The 17,670-nt window shown below is 46.6% G+C and overlaps 3 protein-coding genes across 8 annotated transcripts in view; 2 read left to right on the top strand and 1 right to left on the bottom strand.

The window, feature by feature from the left end:
* The window catches only part of UNC80 (unc-80 homolog, NALCN channel complex subunit), a 133,095-nt gene extending 127,919 nt beyond the window's left edge, over positions 1-5,176 (top strand). For all 3 annotated transcript variants that reach the window (XM_068407722.1, XM_068407721.1, XM_068407723.1), the window contains 4 exons: positions 1,947-2,028; positions 2,536-2,647; positions 3,842-4,053; positions 4,907-5,176. In XM_068407722.1, the coding sequence (XP_068263823.1) occupies positions 1,947-2,028; positions 2,536-2,647; positions 3,842-4,053; positions 4,907-5,176 (676 nt within the window). The remainder of the gene's footprint in view (positions 1-1,946; positions 2,029-2,535; positions 2,648-3,841; positions 4,054-4,906) is intronic.
* Positions 5,177-8,959: 3,783 nt separating this feature from the next.
* On the top strand, positions 8,960-11,263 carry RPE (ribulose-5-phosphate-3-epimerase). Of its 3 annotated transcripts, none has more exons than XM_068407756.1 (6): positions 8,960-9,090; positions 9,237-9,316; positions 9,454-9,593; positions 9,892-10,026; positions 10,190-10,276; positions 10,691-11,263. In XM_068407756.1, the coding sequence occupies exons 1-6, from the start codon at positions 8,969-8,971 to the stop codon at positions 10,811-10,813; spliced, it is 687 nt and encodes a 228-aa protein (XP_068263857.1). In that variant the 5' UTR covers positions 8,960-8,968; the 3' UTR covers positions 10,814-11,263. The 3 variants fall into 3 exon arrangements, with proteins under 3 accessions (XP_068263857.1, XP_068263859.1, XP_068263858.1); XM_068407758.1 differs by having other exon boundaries at positions 8,960-9,079; XM_068407757.1 differs by lacking the exon at positions 9,237-9,316 and having other exon boundaries at positions 8,996-9,079.
* Positions 11,264-15,442: 4,179 nt separating this feature from the next.
* The window catches only part of KANSL1L (KAT8 regulatory NSL complex subunit 1 like), a 69,832-nt gene continuing 67,604 nt past the window's right edge, over positions 15,443-17,670 (bottom strand). Inside the window, exons 15-16 of one of the 2 annotated variants that reach the window (XM_068407179.1) lie at positions 16,927-17,229; positions 15,443-16,831 (exon numbers count right to left, since the gene is read on the bottom strand). In XM_068407179.1, coding sequence (XP_068263280.1) covers positions 16,981-17,229 — 249 coding nt within the window. In that variant the 3' untranslated portion in view covers positions 15,443-16,831; positions 16,927-16,980. Of the gene's footprint in view, positions 16,832-16,926; positions 17,230-17,670 lie in introns of those variants that run through there. The other variant, XM_068407180.1, reaches the window with a different exon arrangement.

Below are 17,670 nucleotides of genomic sequence, written 5' to 3' on the forward strand. Positions count from 1 at the left end.
GTTAGGAATGATATGTTGCTTCTGGACTTTCCAGTCAGTCATATGTGCTGCAGTCATTGTCTGGGTCAAGAACACGGTCCTACTAACAGGAAGTAACTCTGAGGACTCTGCTTATTCATAGGCGGGTGTTTGCATGATGTTTAGGATGCTTTGTATGTAAATCATGTCAATACCCTACGTAAGAGCTGGAAAATATGTTCCAGAGACTGGTGATCTCATTTGGAAGAGCTGTCTGAGGGAGAAAAGGACTCAAATATATCTTGTTTGTTCTGGCTTTGAGCTTGCAGAAGCTTTTCCTTTTTTTTCCAAACGACTGCAGCTGTGCTGAGATTGCCGAGGGCATGCCTAGGATTGTTAGGCTGTGGTCAATCAGAAAAGAAACAGCTTCAGGGTCTTAAGATGTCTCTCTCCTTGAAGTTGCCCATTTTCTCCCCAGTAGAGCTGGTAGAAACACAGGCATATGGCTTAGTGCAAAGTCTGGCTTTAGTTTAAACTGGTAAGAGAGGAAGGAATAGGACTTCCAGGTCAGGTAACCAGACTGTGACCCAAAGCAAACCAGGAAGCTGTCATGTTCTGTTCCACCAGACCTTCTAAGGCCAATAACTTCTGCCAAAGAGAAGAACGAGCTGTTCAGGAGACAGAACTTTTTAAGCCTCTCCACAGACATCCTCTATGTCTTGGCTGACCACGTCCTTAGGTTTGTCTTCTTCCTCCACTCCTGTAAGGTCAGGCAATAAACCTTCGCTCTGTTGGTGGTACAGAGCTCCTCCAGGGAGATCCAAGGAAAACATCTAGAGAAAAGAATGTTGTTTGCCTTTAGATTAAGGCAGGCCAAAGGCAAAATGGATTGTAATACCGAATCTTCAACAATGCACAGCAGATATAGCTGGAAGTGGCTTAAATAGGACGTGTGGCTCAGTGGATTCCAGTGTGTCCCAAATAAGCAGCTGCCTGATTTAAAAGAAGTCCATCTTAAATGTTAGTTGCTATTGTAACCATATGTCTCTCAGACATAGTTCATTCAGCTAAAATGTTTTGTGACCGCTGTCTGCTAAATGACGGATTTTTAACTGTTTGGAGGGATATGGTGCTTTGATAAAAATGAGGGGAGGGTGATATTTTTGTATTAAGTAGATTAAACGGTCAGTTGAATGGTAGAATGAGATGGTATGCAGCTGAGTATGTTTTATTGCTAAAGATTCTTTTACTGCAGATTTTCAGATATTTTGTGCCAAGATATTAAAAACTAAAAAGCTGGTTTTATATATATATATATATATATATATATATATATAAAAAAATTTACATTTATTTGTCTTTTGTGTTTGTTAGCCACAAAAAGACTTAAGGCAGCAAGTGTTGAGTGTGGGGCCTTGTTCACATAACTCATGCATCCATTATGTGAATGGATCCTTTGTCACTTTGTGTTTGTTTTTTGTTTGTTGACTTAAATTGAAATTAAAACCAGATGACAAAATTGTGATGAGGCTGTGGAGTCTATTTGGGAGGAAAAAAAATAGCTTTTACAACATTGTCCTTGAAAAAGGGAAAGCAAACAAGAAGGCTTTTGCGCTAGGAAGCTGATATTCCTGCCTTTATTGATGTGGCAAAGGATGCAGAGAAGTGAGTGTTGCTCAGTGGGATGCATCAATCAATGACTGAAAACTGAAATCTGCAGTTATTTATATTTGGATGCTACCTGTGCGTGGCCAAGTCCTGAATGCCATGACTCCACCTCCCACCCTTTCCTAAGCCCCAGAAGCCACAACCCAACAGACACGTTCCCCCCCATCCTTCAAAGACAGTATTGCTCTTTGAAGTGACTGTGCCATTAGTGGTTGGTTGGTTGGTTGGTTTATTTATGTATTTTAGTCACAATTGCCAGGACACCTGCTAGTTATACAGGCTGCTTCTGTGCTTGGCCTAATGCTGTCAACATCTAACAGGGTGGCAAGTGTGCAGAGCGAGCCAGGACAGCAGAACCTTCTTCTGCAGCAGCCTCTGGGGCGGAAGAGAGGCCTACGGCAGGTGAGAACATGGGCAGTGGACAAACCTTCTCTCCTCCTGTTGGAGCTCGTTTGGTTTTTCTCATCTGTGTCTGTTTTGAAATGATTTGTGGATGTGACATGTCCCTTTTACCTAATTTGTGATACACTCGTGCAGTCCGTTGAGTTAGCAGGAACCGTAGCACAAGTCATAGCTGTGAGCCTGACAAATCCCTAAGAGAGGAGGTGCACTTTGTTTTGAATTCCCCAGTCTATTCCTCTGCAGGCTTTTTTTTTTTTTTTTAAATTAAACGATGGTCACACAATCTGCATTTCATTACATTCAGTACTGAAACTGAAAAGGCACAAAACCCAGAAGCTCATATGAAGGAGACGTCTGAGCCATGGAAACCTTAAAACATGCATCTGCTAAAAGCAGAGTTGAATGGACATCTAGAGGAATAGACAATGATGATTTGTTCTCCTTACAGAGGAGAAGTTGTGTAATATGTGAACAGACACCAGCCTAACTCTTTCTTCCAATGTTTAGCTTCGACGACCACTGCTGTCACGTCAGAAAACTCAAACCGAACCTCGTAGCCGTCACGGAGCTCGACTGTCCACCACGCGGCGGAGCATCCAGCCAAAACCAAAACCTAGCGGTAGGGCAGTGCAGCGCTTCCAGAACCAGCACTTCGTATCTGAAAGGAGAAAATACTGTGGTGTTGTTCTAGCCTAAAGGAAAAGTTAGTATGTTGTTAGTAGCCTATATTAAAGTGAAGTCCCAGCAGTTTTATCCTTTTTCCTAGTAAGTGGATATCCTATCAGAAAATCAACCCTTCAAAACACTTTGATGGTTTCTCCAAAGGCTTTCAAGGTGAAACTGGACATGGACAGTGAATTATCATGTCTCCTGGAGGTGTGGAGAATTTAGGAAACAGGTGTCCTCTATTCAGGATGCCTTGTCCAAAACCTCCAGGGGTGCAAATTTTGAAGCTGCTATTGAGAGTAGTAGAAAGAAGGAAATTTGCCATCATTTATAAGCTTAGCAGTGCAGAGCTTTAAGGGTTGCATACAGAAATGAATATAGGACCGTTCTAGTCCGCGCCGTATGTTTCCAGGAGTCAGCACTGCCAAGCAGAGCAGGGGGCTGCATTCTGTACCATCTGAAGCAAGCAGTTAACTTTGGAGGAAACACCTGGAAGAGCAAAGGTTGCTTGCAAACTTTCTGGGTTTCTAACCACTCAGCCAGGACTGTGCTGGGGCAACAGCGCTGCTGGAGATGTTTGAAACATAGAAGTTGACACAAAATAATTAAGAGCAGGAGCAGGGATATCAGTTTTACTGTGAAGTTTTAGTCTAGATGTCTTCACCCTGTGCTGTTCTGTTTTTCCCAGATAGCAGACTCAGTCTGCAGCAATGGGGGCAATCAGCTGCCCTCTTTCTTTTCTCAGATTTCCTGCAAAACCTTGAGCATTTCCCTTATATATATGCATCTCATCTTTCCTTTTTCAGTTGAGGGCAGAAATGCCTAACTCATGTGGGAATTCAATGCAGTATATTCTGCTGGGATGGAAAGATGTTACGGGTGGCATTTATCTCACCAAGCCATGACAAAGATAGGTAGGGTGACTAGTCTTCAGGAGATCCCTGACTCTTGCTGTGGCTTTAGAGGAAGCCTAGGGTGAAAGGCTTTTAGATTAGACTCCAGTTAGACAGCTTAGAAAGATGGCATGAATCATGAATCCTGTCTTAGTTGTAAAAACTCCAGGGATCTCCCTCTTTTTTTCTTGTTGTGTTTTCCTTCCCAAATTGTAGCATTTAATACTCAGTTTTCTGGGCTTTGTACCTTTCAGTGGAGCAGAAGCGGTCGGTGACTTTCACTGCAGCCCAACCTGAGGCAACAACAGCCTCCCCCGGGGACCCGCCGGCTCCCGCAGCCCAGCAGCAGGGCTGCAGCCGCAGCAGCCCCCAGGTGACCGGCAAGCAGGAACCACCCAGTAAACCTGTGCTGACTTCCTCCCCTGCCATCGTTGTAGCTGATCTCCATAGCCAGAGCACTGGCCAGGTAACGTGATTGACGCTTTTATCGTTCATGTCTGTCTGCTGCTGCATCGAAGTTGCAGGGCACATTTGTAGGGAAATGCCTGATGTGTTACAGCACCGTGACGAAAGCTGGCGGGTGAGTGAGGACTGCAAACTCTGCTGTGCGTCTGTTCTTTAGGCTGAGTTTGCTGTCCAACCCCCTACTTTTGTAAACCATTCGCTTCTAGATCTATGCAATAATTCTTAATTTGCAAATCTATTATTTCCTGCACCTTCCCTTTCCATCTTCCCACCACACATAGTAGTCCTTCTGGACCTGCTCACCAGTGCAAGTTTTCATCAACAGGTTTTTATAGCTTGCTGTCTGAGCAATGCGTCCTTAAGGAAGGACTCCTTCAAAACCTCAGGACTGTTTTAGCAAAAGCATCACATTTCAAAAGAAATTGCTTGTCCAACATTTTTCTGTGTTGGACACCACTGAGGACAGTGCAGGGACAATCACAGTCATCCCTTCAACACATCAGTGACATTAAGATCAATTCTATATGCCTAGATATCTAGTGGCTTTTGGGGGTTATGTCCTTCGGCATGAACAAATGAAAGACAACTGTCTTGAGAATACACTAAAAGAAAATGAAGTGTGGAAGTGTTAATGACTGAAATCAGATAACCTTTCTGATCATTGCTACAAATTTGATTCACCAGCAAAAACATACCATTGTTAGAGCAAAATTTTAGGGATTTATAATCTGCAAGTGCCTGGCCCTTTATGGTAAAAAGTACTTCTGAATGAGAAAATATTTTATAGATGTTCCCTTGCCTTTTTCCCCCTCTCCCTTTCTCTGAGCCTGACCACTGGCCCTCCTCAATTGCAGAGCGAGGCACTTTCTGCTGAGAAGGAGAAGGAAAAAGAGGAGGGCTTGGAGTCCCGGCCAACAACAGCCCAAAGCACCCCACCCACACAGCTCTCTGACAGCGAGGACTATGCCGGCCTTGAGACCACCAGCTTGTTGCAGCACGGGGACACTGTCCTTCACATCAGTGAGGACAATGGGATGGAGAACCCCTTGCTGGCCACTCACTTCAGCTTCACGCACGTGGAGCTTGGGGAGACTGATGTCGATCTAGATGAATCTCACGTTTAACTCTTGGGGAAATGCAGTAGTGGGAGAAGGAAGAGGAATTGTACCTTCTCCTTTGAGTTCCCTGGTAACTCGTAATTAATTAAAACAAGAAGCACTTTATTATCCAAAAGCAGAAAATAGCTGACAGCTGGTTGTTATAGACTGGCAAATTTCTGTTCGTGAAATCTATTTCAATTCAGGGCAAGACCACAGGAACAGAGAATTTTTACAAAATTCTCAGGATAGGGGTGTGTGGGCAAATATGTGGTCCATGAAACCTTGGTGTGGCGGCCATGTGTCGCAATCAGCAGCCTCACTAGGTAAGCGGGCTGTTGTACTGTATGAGACAGAGAAGAGAAGCCTCTTTGGAGATTGTGCCCAAGATTTATTTTTGTAGTGTTTGTGAGAGGAGTCCTATATAGTAGCTGAATCCAAGGCTCTTACACCTTGGTACTGACAGTGAAACACTGACAAAAAGTACCAACCTAAAGCTTGATTTTCACAAGCCTGGGACCGTTGTTCCTAATTTGCAGAGCAATGATAAGCACCACGCAGCAATTTTTTTTTTTTTTTTTTTTTGGCACTGCAGACTTGTTGAGTTTACTTTTGTCTCTTGGTTTCATTCCACTCTGTAAGATATTGCCCTTGTGCTACAAAAATATTTGCTCTGTAAAACTAAATACAGTACATAGCGTAAGAAGGAATGCACGTGCTGTGCACAGATATAGACGGGCAGGGGGTGAGTGGTCTGCAGGTGGTATACAATAGCCCACGCTCTCCTGCTTAAATGTACCAAGTAATTCATCTCCACAACTTAAAAAAAAAATACCCAAGAAACCACATCTGGAATGTGTGGACTTCCTGTACCCAGCAACTGCACCCCTGACGCTGTCATATGTACTTAGGTATAGGGTTTTAAAGTAAATATTTATATATGGTATTTTCATGTTCCTATATATATAAATAGAAATATATATGTACATTGTAAACAAAAGACGGATATTGCAGGGCAGAAACTTCATGAAAGAATCTATTTTTGGCATGTTGAGATTGTATTTTAAAAGGTTCCATTTTATGTACGTAATGTTCATGGCTGCAAGTATTAGCTGTGTATATGTAATGTTTACATGTAGGTGGAGGTCCCTGTGGGGGGTCAGCTGAAGTCACAGCTGAGTTATGGGCTATGCTGCAGCATCACGGAATTACACCAAAATGTGAATTTAGCCATTAGCTGCTTATGGGCAAACTGCAAACCAGCTGTGAAACAAACCATGAAATCATAAGCAATGCCCAAAGTTACCCTGTGCTCTGGGAATTAGATACTGCCTTTTTCAGCTTACGTTAGAAGAACTAGAGTTTATAATCATGGCATTACTGTGCAGAGGAAAATGTTTCAGAGCATCCTGAGTCTGTAAAATGTGCTAATTACCAGTTTGACTCCTGAGGGCTTGTAATTTGGATGCACGCATCATAAACCAGCCTCACTGAGGAGACAGGACGATATCCTCCTCTCCATCTCCAAAGAAAGGACTCGCGTCTCTCTTCAACAGCTCCAAAAGAGCTGTTTAAAACACTGCCATACAAACGGCTGCCTCACTGCTGTAGGGCAGCATGCAGTTTTTACTGTCATGTGGAAAATTAACCATATACCTGACAGCAGGTTCTAGCCTGCTGAAACCCACGGAGCCTTCAGGCTGCACCGCCTGGTATTTGCCAAATGCTCAAAGGTGGCGGCAGCCGTTCACACCAGTCTGAGGAGGGAACTCATGCACACTAAGCCTCTGAAGATACCAGAAACCACCCTGCTCCCAGGTGTTGAGCGTGCTCTGCTGCCACTGCATTGGTGAGAGATGGAGACTCACAACACCTCTTGGGAAAAAGCAGGGCTGAAAAGGCAACTATTTTTAGAGTGCACCACCTATAGCACCATATCTATGTATATAGGTGGTGCACTAATGCAACTTTAAAGTGTACATGGTTTTGTAAGAGAGATGGTTAGGTGACGATGGCGGTGTCTCAGATCTGCTGCTGAATGTGTGTCCTGATTGACAAACTGCTTACTCAAACGTGCTGTACAGCTTCTTATCTCCTCAGCGCGCAGGAGCCAGCACCAGCTACCTACAGGAGGCTTCTTTGGATTAGCGCCTATCTTGGAGATTGCTAAATTGCAGATGCTAAGTTTTATTATTAACACTGATGTGTAAATGAGAAAAAACACAGCTTCACTTTCAAACGCCAAGGTAGGCTGGGTTACTGGCAGGCAGGTAGGTGAGGAGAGCTTTAGAAACCTTTTTCTTGCTTTTTTTCAGTGAGCTGAAAAACCATACAGAATTCATGGTGCATTTTATAGAGTGACGTTTTCTGCTGAAAATGAGAAGGAAGCATCTTCCTTAATGAAAAGTCGATGCCTCACCATGGTACTCTAACGATGAGAAAATAACTGTGATTTACTTCATTTAATTCAGCATAGGTAATAAATGTTTCCATTCAGGTTTCCCACTGTCACTGGTGAATCCGCAGTAGTAAGCCATAGCAAGGACTAAAATGCCTCTTTTTGATGTCTACCCTGCTAGAAATCAGTGCAGCTTATAAATGACGTAATCCATGTTTAGTTTTATTCAGGCGGCTGGGTGGATGGCTTTGATTTGGTTGGATGGTTGTTGAGAGAGGGAATAGAGGCAGACCGGTCATTCTCATGTGTTTTACTTTCATATTGGTTGCACTTAATACTGTACTAATGAGGTGCATACGATGTACTTTAGCTGGTTTTGTGCTTTCCTCCAGTATCTCTATAACAGAACTGGTATATTTCGGCTGTGAAGACAAACGATGCTGCTTAATTAGTATTAGAGGCCTTAAGCGCATGTCGTGTTCAACAAATGTCTGGGCTGTGCGAGTCTCGTCAGCGTGTTGGTCGGTTCCATTGCCTCAGCGTTTTATGCAAATGTTGTCCCGAGGACTAAATACAGAGGAGTCTGACGGAAAACGGACAGAGTTCTGTGTTTGAGCCTCTTGCGCAACAGCGCCTCAGTCTCCCTTTCTAAAAAGCTTTGATGTGCTGCTGTTTGAGACTATTTTGTTGTGGGATACAGACAGCGTTTGTTAAAATCTACCCATTGGCCTTCAAGCCGGGGCTTGCTGTGCCTCTCCCGCCACCTGCGGCCCCAGCGTGGCGCAGAGGGTGCAGGGGGACGGTGTGCGGGTGGGCCCTGCCGAGGCTGGGCCTGCGCCCACGCCCCTGCGCGGGGACACAGGGCCTTACCCTGCACTGCTGCCTACAGCTGTGCCTCAGGGGCAACCAAACGGACTTGGGAATGTGAAAGCTGCTTCCCACCTCCCCCCCACCCCCCCGCCCCCAGTTTAGGCCCTTTGCCCCATGGTGGCTGTTCAGAGGGGTCTGTGTCCTCCCGAGCGCCAGAAGGGGCCTTGCTCGGGCACTTGGGGAACAAGTGCCCGTGCCAGAGCCGAGGCGGGGGGAGAGGCGCGCCCAGGCAGGGCCTTTGTGCCGGCCATGAGAGCGGGTCCCCGGGACACGCCTGTCAGGAAGCCCCAAAGACCCCGGGCGGCCGCGCTGCGCTGTGAGGCCGGGCCGGGAGGGCCGGAGGCGCCGCTCGCGGGCAGCCGGTACCAGCCTCCCGCCGCGCTACTTCCACCGCCTCGGCGAGGGGCGGCCCGGGCAGGCGGGAGCCTCTCGCCACCCCCTTCCCCGCCCGCCACTGAAGATGGCGGAGGGCGGCGCGGGGCGGGGCGGCGGCGCGCGCCCGTCCCGGCAGGCCGCGCGGCGGCGCAGGCGCAGGGAGGCGGGCGGCAGCGATGGCGTCGGGGTGCCGGATCGGGCCGTCTGTCCTCAACAGCGACCTGGCGGCGCTGGGCGCCGAGTGCAGCCGCATGCTGGACTGCGGCGCCGACTACCTCCACCTGGATGTAATGGACGGGTAACGCCCGGGGGCGGGCGGGGCCGGGCCGGGGCGGGGCGCGGGGGGCGGCCGCCCCGAGGGCGCGGGGGGGGCCGGGCGGGCGGCCCCGCGCCCCCGGCCGGCGGTAACCTGCGGGCGGGCGGGTCTCTCTCTTCGGCCCCAAGACATTTCGTCCCGAACATCACTTTCGGCCACCCCGTCGTGGAGAGCCTGCGCAAGCAGCTGGGCCAGGAGCCCTTCTTCGGTAAGGGGCTGCCCGGGGGGGCTTTCGGGGCGCCGGGGGAGCGGCCCCGCCGGTCGCCGCCCGCCTGGTAGCGGGCCCGTGGCAGGGGCCTGCAGCCGCGCATGCTGACGGCTCTGCGCTCTGCTCCCCTCTTCCAGACATGCACATGATGGTTGCCAGGCCGGAGCAGTGGGTGAAGCCAATGGCCGTCGCTGGCGCAAACCAGTACACCTTTCATCTAGAAGCTACAGACAATCCCGGGGCGCTGATCAAAGACATTCGGGAGAACGGGATGAAGGTGAGGGGAGTGCAGGTCTGGAGTCGCATGCTGTGCTTGGCTTAACTACCTGCCGTGTTTCTGGCAGTGAGAAATCATCATTGCAGTTTTGGGGTGGTCAGGGGATGGCGTGTGCAGCCCTAACACTCTTTGTGCACCACATCAGTCTTCAATTTTAGTTCAGGTCAGGACTCTTTATTTAAAGCAACCTGTTCTTATGCAGACACATGATTATTTTCCTAGGAGTTTGTACCCAGCCAGTCTTGCTGCGTTTGTGTCAATCTAAGGTGTGCTTGGCTTTGTCTTGCCTCTCCTGCAGGTTGGCTTGGCGATCAAGCCCGGCACTACCGTTGAACACTTGGCACCTTGGGCCAATCAGATAGACATGGCTTTGGTGATGACGGTAGAACCTGGATTCGGAGGGCAGAAATTTATGGAAGACATGATGCCAAAGGTAAACTAAGTTCCTCTTTTCTTATTTATTGAGCTTAAAGCAAATTTACAGTATGGAGTGTAGTGGTGAAGTGAATAAACCTTGTCTGGGTGCGTAAGAAGCTATACGTAACTGTAGCAGCTGATGTTGATCTCGGTGCCAACCTTTTTATACCGCTTCTCAGGTTCAGTGGCTGAGGACACAGTTTCCCTCATTGGATATTGAAGTGGATGGAGGAGTTGGGCCTGACACCATCCATAAGTGCGCAGAGGTAAGAGGCCAAAGAGGAGCAGCATTCTCAGTCACTGAGCTAAGAGACTTAATTATCCTGCGGAAAATAAAGCTGAGGAGGAGTTGCATTTTGACCATTAGTTTTCAGAGGGAACGGTAAAGCACACTTCATGTAAAAATCTACTTGCGGTCTAATCTTGTGCCTTTTTTCATAGTGGCTCCTGAAGCCTCCCCTACGCTAGAGAAGTTGGTTGTTTCTTGTGCGTTCGGGTAGATAGGAGCAATGAAGGAGAAATTTGTGGTTTTAGCTAGGGGTGCATTACCTGTGTCCCACAAATAGCATCTCTTTGCCCACCAGCCTAGAATTCACGATCTCCTTGTGTGTTTTACAGCAAGAAAGCTCTTTAAGAAGTGGCTCTGTTCCGTTACTGAGTGGGTGTTTAATGTCTTTCAGGCAGGTGCAAATATGATTGTATCTGGCAGCGCTATTATGAAGAGCGCAGATCCAAGATCTGTGATCAATCTTCTAAGGAATGTGTGTTCAGAAGCAGCTCAAAAGCGCTGTCTGGATCGATGAGACCCACCCAAGCAGCGGTTGAGAAGGCTCTGCGTGCAGGAGAACCCTTGTTTCTCGTGCGTAAGGGAGGGCTGGATGAACATTAATTACAGAAACTTGTTGCTGCTGACCAGAAGAATCATTCCTTCGCTGCAATGAAGCAAGCAGCAGTGAAAAACGTTCTGGCTGTCTTTCAGGGTTGGCAATGCGATGGTTTGAACCTGTCTCTTGATTCTGTGGAGGCTAATTTGATGGCACAACCTATAACGCTGACTGGATTGAACTAAACTTCAGTCAGTTTTCTGCTTGCTAGAGGAGTGTAGCATCACCACAAGCGATCTCTCTTGTGGAAGACTCTAATCAAACTGCCTTCTGCTGTCTGTATTTTGTCATTTGATCTGTGCATTCCTACAAAAGTTTTCCAATATCTGCATTAAACACCCCTCCCTTGGTGTGGTAAGTCTCCTTTAAGCTGACTGTCAAAAATGAGTGGTTTTGTGAGTAAGTTGGGGAAAAATGCAGTTTAAGAGGGCTAAAAAAAAAAAATCCCACGGATGGTAGAAATGTTCCTGTGTTTTGCTTTTACTGTATAGAAGTACTTGACCTATGTAAGTCAGGCATCAAACAAGTCAGTGCAACGCCTTTACCAGGTCACAAACTGGGAAATCCCTTCTCAGTTACCTTTCAGTTGAGGCCAGGTAAGACTGCTGTGTCTGAAATTCCCGGAAGTGAGGGGATTCCATGGAAGAATATTGCTTTAAAACCCTACCGCTGATAGTTAAAAAACTTTATCTTGACCCACAGCCTCCTTGGTTTGTACATATGCCTGAGTAAGCGATTAAGATAGCGACATACAGGAGTATTACCTAGTGAAGTGGTTTCCGTGTATGTAGGCTGAAATGCACTGCGTGGAGCTGGCGCTGTAGAACAGTTTAATGCGCCTTTTCGTTACGAAGCCAAATAGTTCTCATACCTTCAGTTTGCTTGTGCCGCCTTCGCAGCCCAGCCTGTTTGGGCATGTGAAAGGTGAGAGTTACAACCTGCTAGAGGAAGATCTGAGCAGGTCATTTTAGCTAGACCTGCCTCCCATGGCTCTAATAAGTACTGCTGGCTGCTTTAATATTTCATGGTATTTTTCCCTTTAAGTTGTAATTAAGAAGGGTTGCAAACAGCCTGCTGCCCCAGGGGAAGAGGCCAACAGGCTCAACAGCTGCAGCCAGCCCCTTGCCACAAGGCCAAAGTCAAATCTGTTGGCCTTGCAGCAAAGCTGGGCACGTGTCACCTACCAAATGCTGAGGCAGCACTCCAGCTGATGCACCCCTTTCTTCTAAGCTTTGTACAGCGTGGGTCACTGCCATTGTTACATGGGATGAGCCAGGGCTAGCTCAAACAAGCTAGACGAGGGTCTGAAATGGCTAAATTACTATTTTTTCCTGTGTGGTTAATTGTGGTTTGGGTGAACAATGTCTTTGCTTTCTGTTTCCACCTGTAACCCCATCTGAGGACTAGCAAAAGACATGGAGTCATCTGGCCCTGCTGCACTGAAGACATCTTTCAGAAGAGGTTTGCCAAAAGAAAGCTGGGCTAGGAAAGGTAATAGTCCAAATGGCTGTTAGATGCGTTAAAGCAGCTTATTCGTACTGCTGGAAAGAACCTGTGTAGAGTCTAATACCACGTGCATAGAGAAATAGTCGGCTCTGGTAGCTGAAATGCAGGCCGAGCAGCCACAGAAGGGCTATGCAAATGTTGGTTTAGGGTGGGCAGTGTGCCTTCATGTTACTGAAAGCAGTGGGATGACAGCTGTAGTATCTGTGCCTCCTGCAGCTGACCTTACGCTGGGTTGAAAAGGTAATCAAACTATTTCTGCTTTTTTTCTAATTAATTTGGGACGGATGTCCCAAAGTCATGCAAGTTAACTGACAGTACTATGCTTTGTTCTGAGCATGGAACCATACCGTATGTTTTTCTTTTGCATGTTGTAGTGACTTTGTCATTGTTTTAAAGCTGGTAGTTTGCGCTTCCACTGACTCACAGGTTAGGAGTGTTGTGGGAGAGAGAAATTACACACACACTAATATTACTCAATTGCTTTTTTCTGTCTAAATCCCACCCAGGTGGGTTTATGCAGATGGCTACTGCTGCAGCAGCTTTTTACACATCTCAGCTTAAAGCTATTAGCAACTACAGAGTATCCATGAAAGTAACAGTAACGATACTTGCTCTTTGAATGCTGAAGACTGTTCCAGCCTCTTGCCTCTGTACATGAACAGAAGTAATTTGTTGGGATCTATTTAGGCCTGTACTCGGTAACGTTACCCCACAGCTGCCGTGAAAACCAAAAGAGCTGCTTGCATGGAATCCGCGGGGCCAACTAAACCCCAGGACCGTTAGATGTTGCAATACGCTGATAAAGCAAACTTGCAGCAACACAGGAGAGCACAGTCTGGCCATATAAAGTCACACGGTCTCGAGCAGTCCAGGGTGATGTGACAGAGAAAGGTTCTGTCTGCCCTGGAAAACAGTAAAAGGAAACTGGTACAGGAGAGTAAGGCTTGGATGTGTGCTACAGTGCACATCCCTGAGCAAGGTAAAAAACTGCAGTAGACACACACAGCTTAATTTTAATAGGGCTTAGAAGTCTCTATTTGTACTTACATTCCGTTAAGGTCCTGGATGCAGAGATGAAGCGTTTAAACCCTCATAGCAGCAGGGAACAGAAATAAGCAGCCTTAAAAAAATGTCTCCATTGAAAATGGTAAAGAAAGTACAAAGGAAATGGCTTTGTAAAGCTGCAGCACTCCAGTTTTGGCGGGGGGGGGGCAGGCTTGCTGCATGATATTTAAGTTGGTATTTCACAGTCAGCCTTTGTAATACCTTTAGCCACAACATTAGGAGTACTGCTGACAGCTGTTTTCATAGCTTAACAGTCAAAAAACAAACAGCCTTTTCTTCCCCCCACCCCCACCCCCACCCCCGTTTAAAGCTTTGGAAAGGAAGGAAAACAAGCAGGGGCTTCTTGCACATTTTATGGCTTTGAGCATGTGCATGGCTCTGAGCTCTCAGCCCGCTCCCACCACCAGTGGCTTCCTCACGACACCAACATCTCCATGCAAAACGGAACTGGCTGGAGGTGGGAGTCCAGCTCAGCAGGGAAAAGGGCTGCAGGCAGTAAAGGGGAGTACTAGTGCCAATTCCAGCTGCATGCAGGACAGGGAAAGAAGATGAAAGGAGGGGGCTGATCCTGTGACCAAGTTCAGTTAAGCAAGTTTTCTAACCTCATCCCAGTAGTGAAATGAGGCTACTGAAAAATCAGGTGCCTCCCTGGCTGGAGCAAAGATGCACAGAGTAGAGACAGAGAGGGCAGGGCACAGCACCTGGGCTGCTGGAAGAAGGTGGCAAATGACTGGAGTTGCTGTGGGCAAGGAGCACAGCCTAGGGCTTCCCAAAAAGCATCTTGCTTGACATGTGCACACAGCGTTCCCCGTCTGCCCTTGCCAGATGAAGGGCTGCTGGAGATAGGCAGGCGACATGAGAAAAGCAAATGCAGCCTGAAGAAATGCTTGGGCGCAGTTCTCCACCCATGCAGTCGCTCAGGCAGCTCTGTGTGCGAAGGCAGTTGCAGTTTGCTGTCATAGGTCTTGCCAGCTGAGAGGCAGCTGTTCGAGAAAAGACTTCTGATGAGGGGGGGTGGAGGGGGTGGTGTATGACCAAATAGACATTTTTTTGTAGTTTCTCCAGGGATTTTTTTTTTTTCAGTCGCCTGGCCTTTCTTTGGCTAGCCTTTTTATTGCTGCCTTGTGAGGCACTAGCTGGTTCCCACAATGGCTGACAAGAACATCTAAAGAGGGGACAAAGAAAAACGTGCTTACCCTTGCTCGTATCGATAACCGTTTGTGCAGCGCCTGCAGCCAGCAAGGGAACAAGCAGCTGCTTTAGATATGCACACTGGAGCCTGACCCAAAAACAGTACACTGGTTCAACAGCACACCATAACTGGGAACAGAACAGCAACACAGGAACAGCTTTACAGACCACCAGGCTGACCAAATCTCATTAATCCAGCTCCTTTCGCACAGGGTTTTTTGGCCTCATTTTAACACCCTTCCCTTGCCTCCTCCCTATCTAGAAAAACACCCTCTTCTTGCTCCTTCCCGTAAAATGCTGGAATGCATTTCCAGTTCCTGACGGCACCTTCAGGACACGTAAGGCAGCTAGCCGGCTGGTTTACTTGATCTGTCCCATCTCCTAAATCGCAGAAACTCCTGACACTGCCCCAGGGATCAGACAGCGCAGGAAGCCGTGGACCTTACAACAAAGCTGTGTGAGAGCTGGTCAGATCAGACGTCTTAATGAATGGATACGGGTATGGAAAAGACCTACAAAGCATTTGAGACACGTAACTTTCAGAAACCTTTTCCCAGCAGCAGATGCACATGCAGGACAAGAGAGATGGAAAAAATCCACCTCTGTATTGAGACCTTAGCCTCACAGCAGCAGTGCAGCTTCAGTACGACAGCAAAGCTCAGTGCTGCTGCCACTTCCATGTGTTAGCAAAGCCATTCTTGGGCCAAGCAGGGCTCTGTGCCAAGAGGAAGTGTTACTGCTATTTCTTCGTTCTAAAAGGCCATCAAATTCAGACTATGTACAACGTATATAGAAATAACTTTTAATTAAAAAACCAACCTTGCATCAAAGATTATTGTATCAGACACTGAGGCAAGATTCAAGTTTAAGACAAACCAGTGTTAAAAAAGTGTTTAAAAAAATAATCAGAATGTGCAATAAACTACAATGTAGCAATAGGTTGTAGTGTTGAAACTTTACTGAACTGTTTTCAGATGCCCAGTGTATATTTCCTGTCCTTTTGACTCCCCCCCCAAAAATTGACACTAAAACTGGGTCATCTGTCCAGTGCCATTCCAGATATTACACGTGGAAGAAAATTTTGCACAAAATCAGAGACTCCTATTAAATCGCCTTCAACTGTCCTACACAGAAAAACTTCCTGTTGATGGATTATACCTATATTCAATGTTTAATCTTTGTTAATACCTCTTGAGATTGCAGATACATTCCAAACTATGCTACTTAGATGCAAGTTTAAACAACTTGCTTTTGTTTCCTCGCTGTGAACTTGCTGGGAAATTAAAAATCTATCCAGAATCACAATGGAAAGCTTTGGGGCTTTTTTCTTTATTGGTCTTCTAGACATCAATCATCTTTTCCTTTTCAGCTAGTCACCAAATGTTGGCATACTTACGAGACTCTTACAAGGCACTGTACAGAAACTGGAACAAGACTTTGTCTTTAACATATTAAAGCAAAATATTATGAGCCTCATTAGCAACTGAAGGACTAAGGAAGTAAGATGACCCAAACCACAATATTCAAAGAAAGAGCTGTGTCACTGATTTGACTCGACTCCTCTCCCCTTCCGTTTCTCTATCCCCACACACGACTGAAGCAGAAACCCTACTTTCTGAGTAGCAAATACATCGACTATTGAAATGCAGTGGTCTACTTCTATCTTATTGCTTGAGGACATCTCTATGAAACATGCCCTGGCACTACTGAGAGCTGAGTACAGATTTTAAGCTAGATGCAAGGCTTCCAGAATGCCTGCTTTGAAACTGCTGGTTCTCACCTCCCCTTACCTTACGCATGGCTTACACACATGCATTTAGAGAGGCATCTTTCTGCCCCATGGTCATGCCACACAGGAAAATAATCTGAAGCTATCGCTTCTCCCCACTATTTTTTCAAGTAGTTTTTCTGTGTTCAGTTGAAGTTGTTGGTTAAGGTAGACAGCATATCCTGCTGCACCAGAATCTACTAGAACCAAAAATGCATTTGAAAACAAACACAACAGAAAAGGAGGATTATTAACAAATGTGGCAATATGACAACAGAAAGTGAACAGTGCCAGCAATTTATGTGCGCCCACTCCCGACATTGGGAATATTAGACTTCCAGCTTGAAATAATTACTTTCTCTTGGGGTTCAGGAAGAAGGAAGTGTTGTCTTTGGGATTTATCCTGCCTGTTACAAAGCAAGAAAGAAAATATATTATATGCAGCTAATGTACAGGTTTTGAATAGTGCTGTCATATGCTGTGTGAACAAGAGAGATTTTACCTTACACTTTTCTCCACCTTAATTGGCTTTCTTAATGAACCACATTATTCCCTGTCACCTTTGTTTTCTGGTATTGTTGATTCCCAGGCAAACATTTTCGCAGTCTTCTGACTCTTCGGTAGGTTGTTTTCTTGGTGGATGGCCATTGTCTGGCAAACCAATGGGTGTGCATGAAGTGCAGAGTGAGTCGCTGGGGAAAGCTGCACTTGACATTTCAGTCGGATTTGTTATTTGATCTTGGCACAGTAAACCTTCTACCTCTTCATCTTTTAGTGGAAAAACTCGAAGTTCCCACAGCCCAGACTGAAAGGAATCAGAAGGGTAGGAGCGAGGGTGGAAAAAGAGAACAGAGGAGAAAAAGGGATTTCAGTTGAGCCTGAACTGATTAGCTATGTGCAGAATGATCTGCTATCAAGTAACAAATGAGTGTCTCTTTACAATGTTTGCAGGGCTCTTCAGATAAAGAATACAGCCCTGCTAGGCACCAGCTGTCAACGTGAGCTGGCTTCGTGCGGTTTTGAACTAGTAACAGAGCTACAATTGAACAGGCACAGTACAGGAAGGGGGAAGCTCTTTTCCATGGTGCCAGACCATCAGGATACCTGATGCCGTCATGATCAGGCCCTCCTGGAACCCCGGCCAACATCCCTGAAAAAATCTCCAACATCCCTGAACTCAGGTCTGCCTACTCGCCTCAAGAACAGGTGCCATGTGTACTGAGCAATGAAATTTTTACCTCTTGAC

The sequence above is a fragment of the Nyctibius grandis genome, chromosome 9 (genome assembly GCF_013368605.1).
Source record: "Nyctibius grandis isolate bNycGra1 chromosome 9, bNycGra1.pri, whole genome shotgun sequence".
NCBI classification, from domain to species: domain Eukaryota; kingdom Metazoa; phylum Chordata; class Aves; order Nyctibiiformes; family Nyctibiidae; genus Nyctibius; species Nyctibius grandis.

Bases quoted from the DNA above. Each gene is read 5' to 3' on its own strand.
- RPE (XM_068407756.1), top strand. From the start codon at position 8,969: ATGGCGTCGGGGTGCCGGATCGGGCCGTCTGTCCTCAACAGCGACCTG. The intron at 9,594-9,891 runs GTGAGGGGAGTG...CCTCTCCTGCAG, and splicing joins TTCGGGAGAACGGGATGAAG to GTTGGCTTGGCGATCAAGCC. The intron at 10,027-10,189 runs GTAAACTAAGTT...ACCGCTTCTCAG, and splicing joins TGGAAGACATGATGCCAAAG to GTTCAGTGGCTGAGGACACA.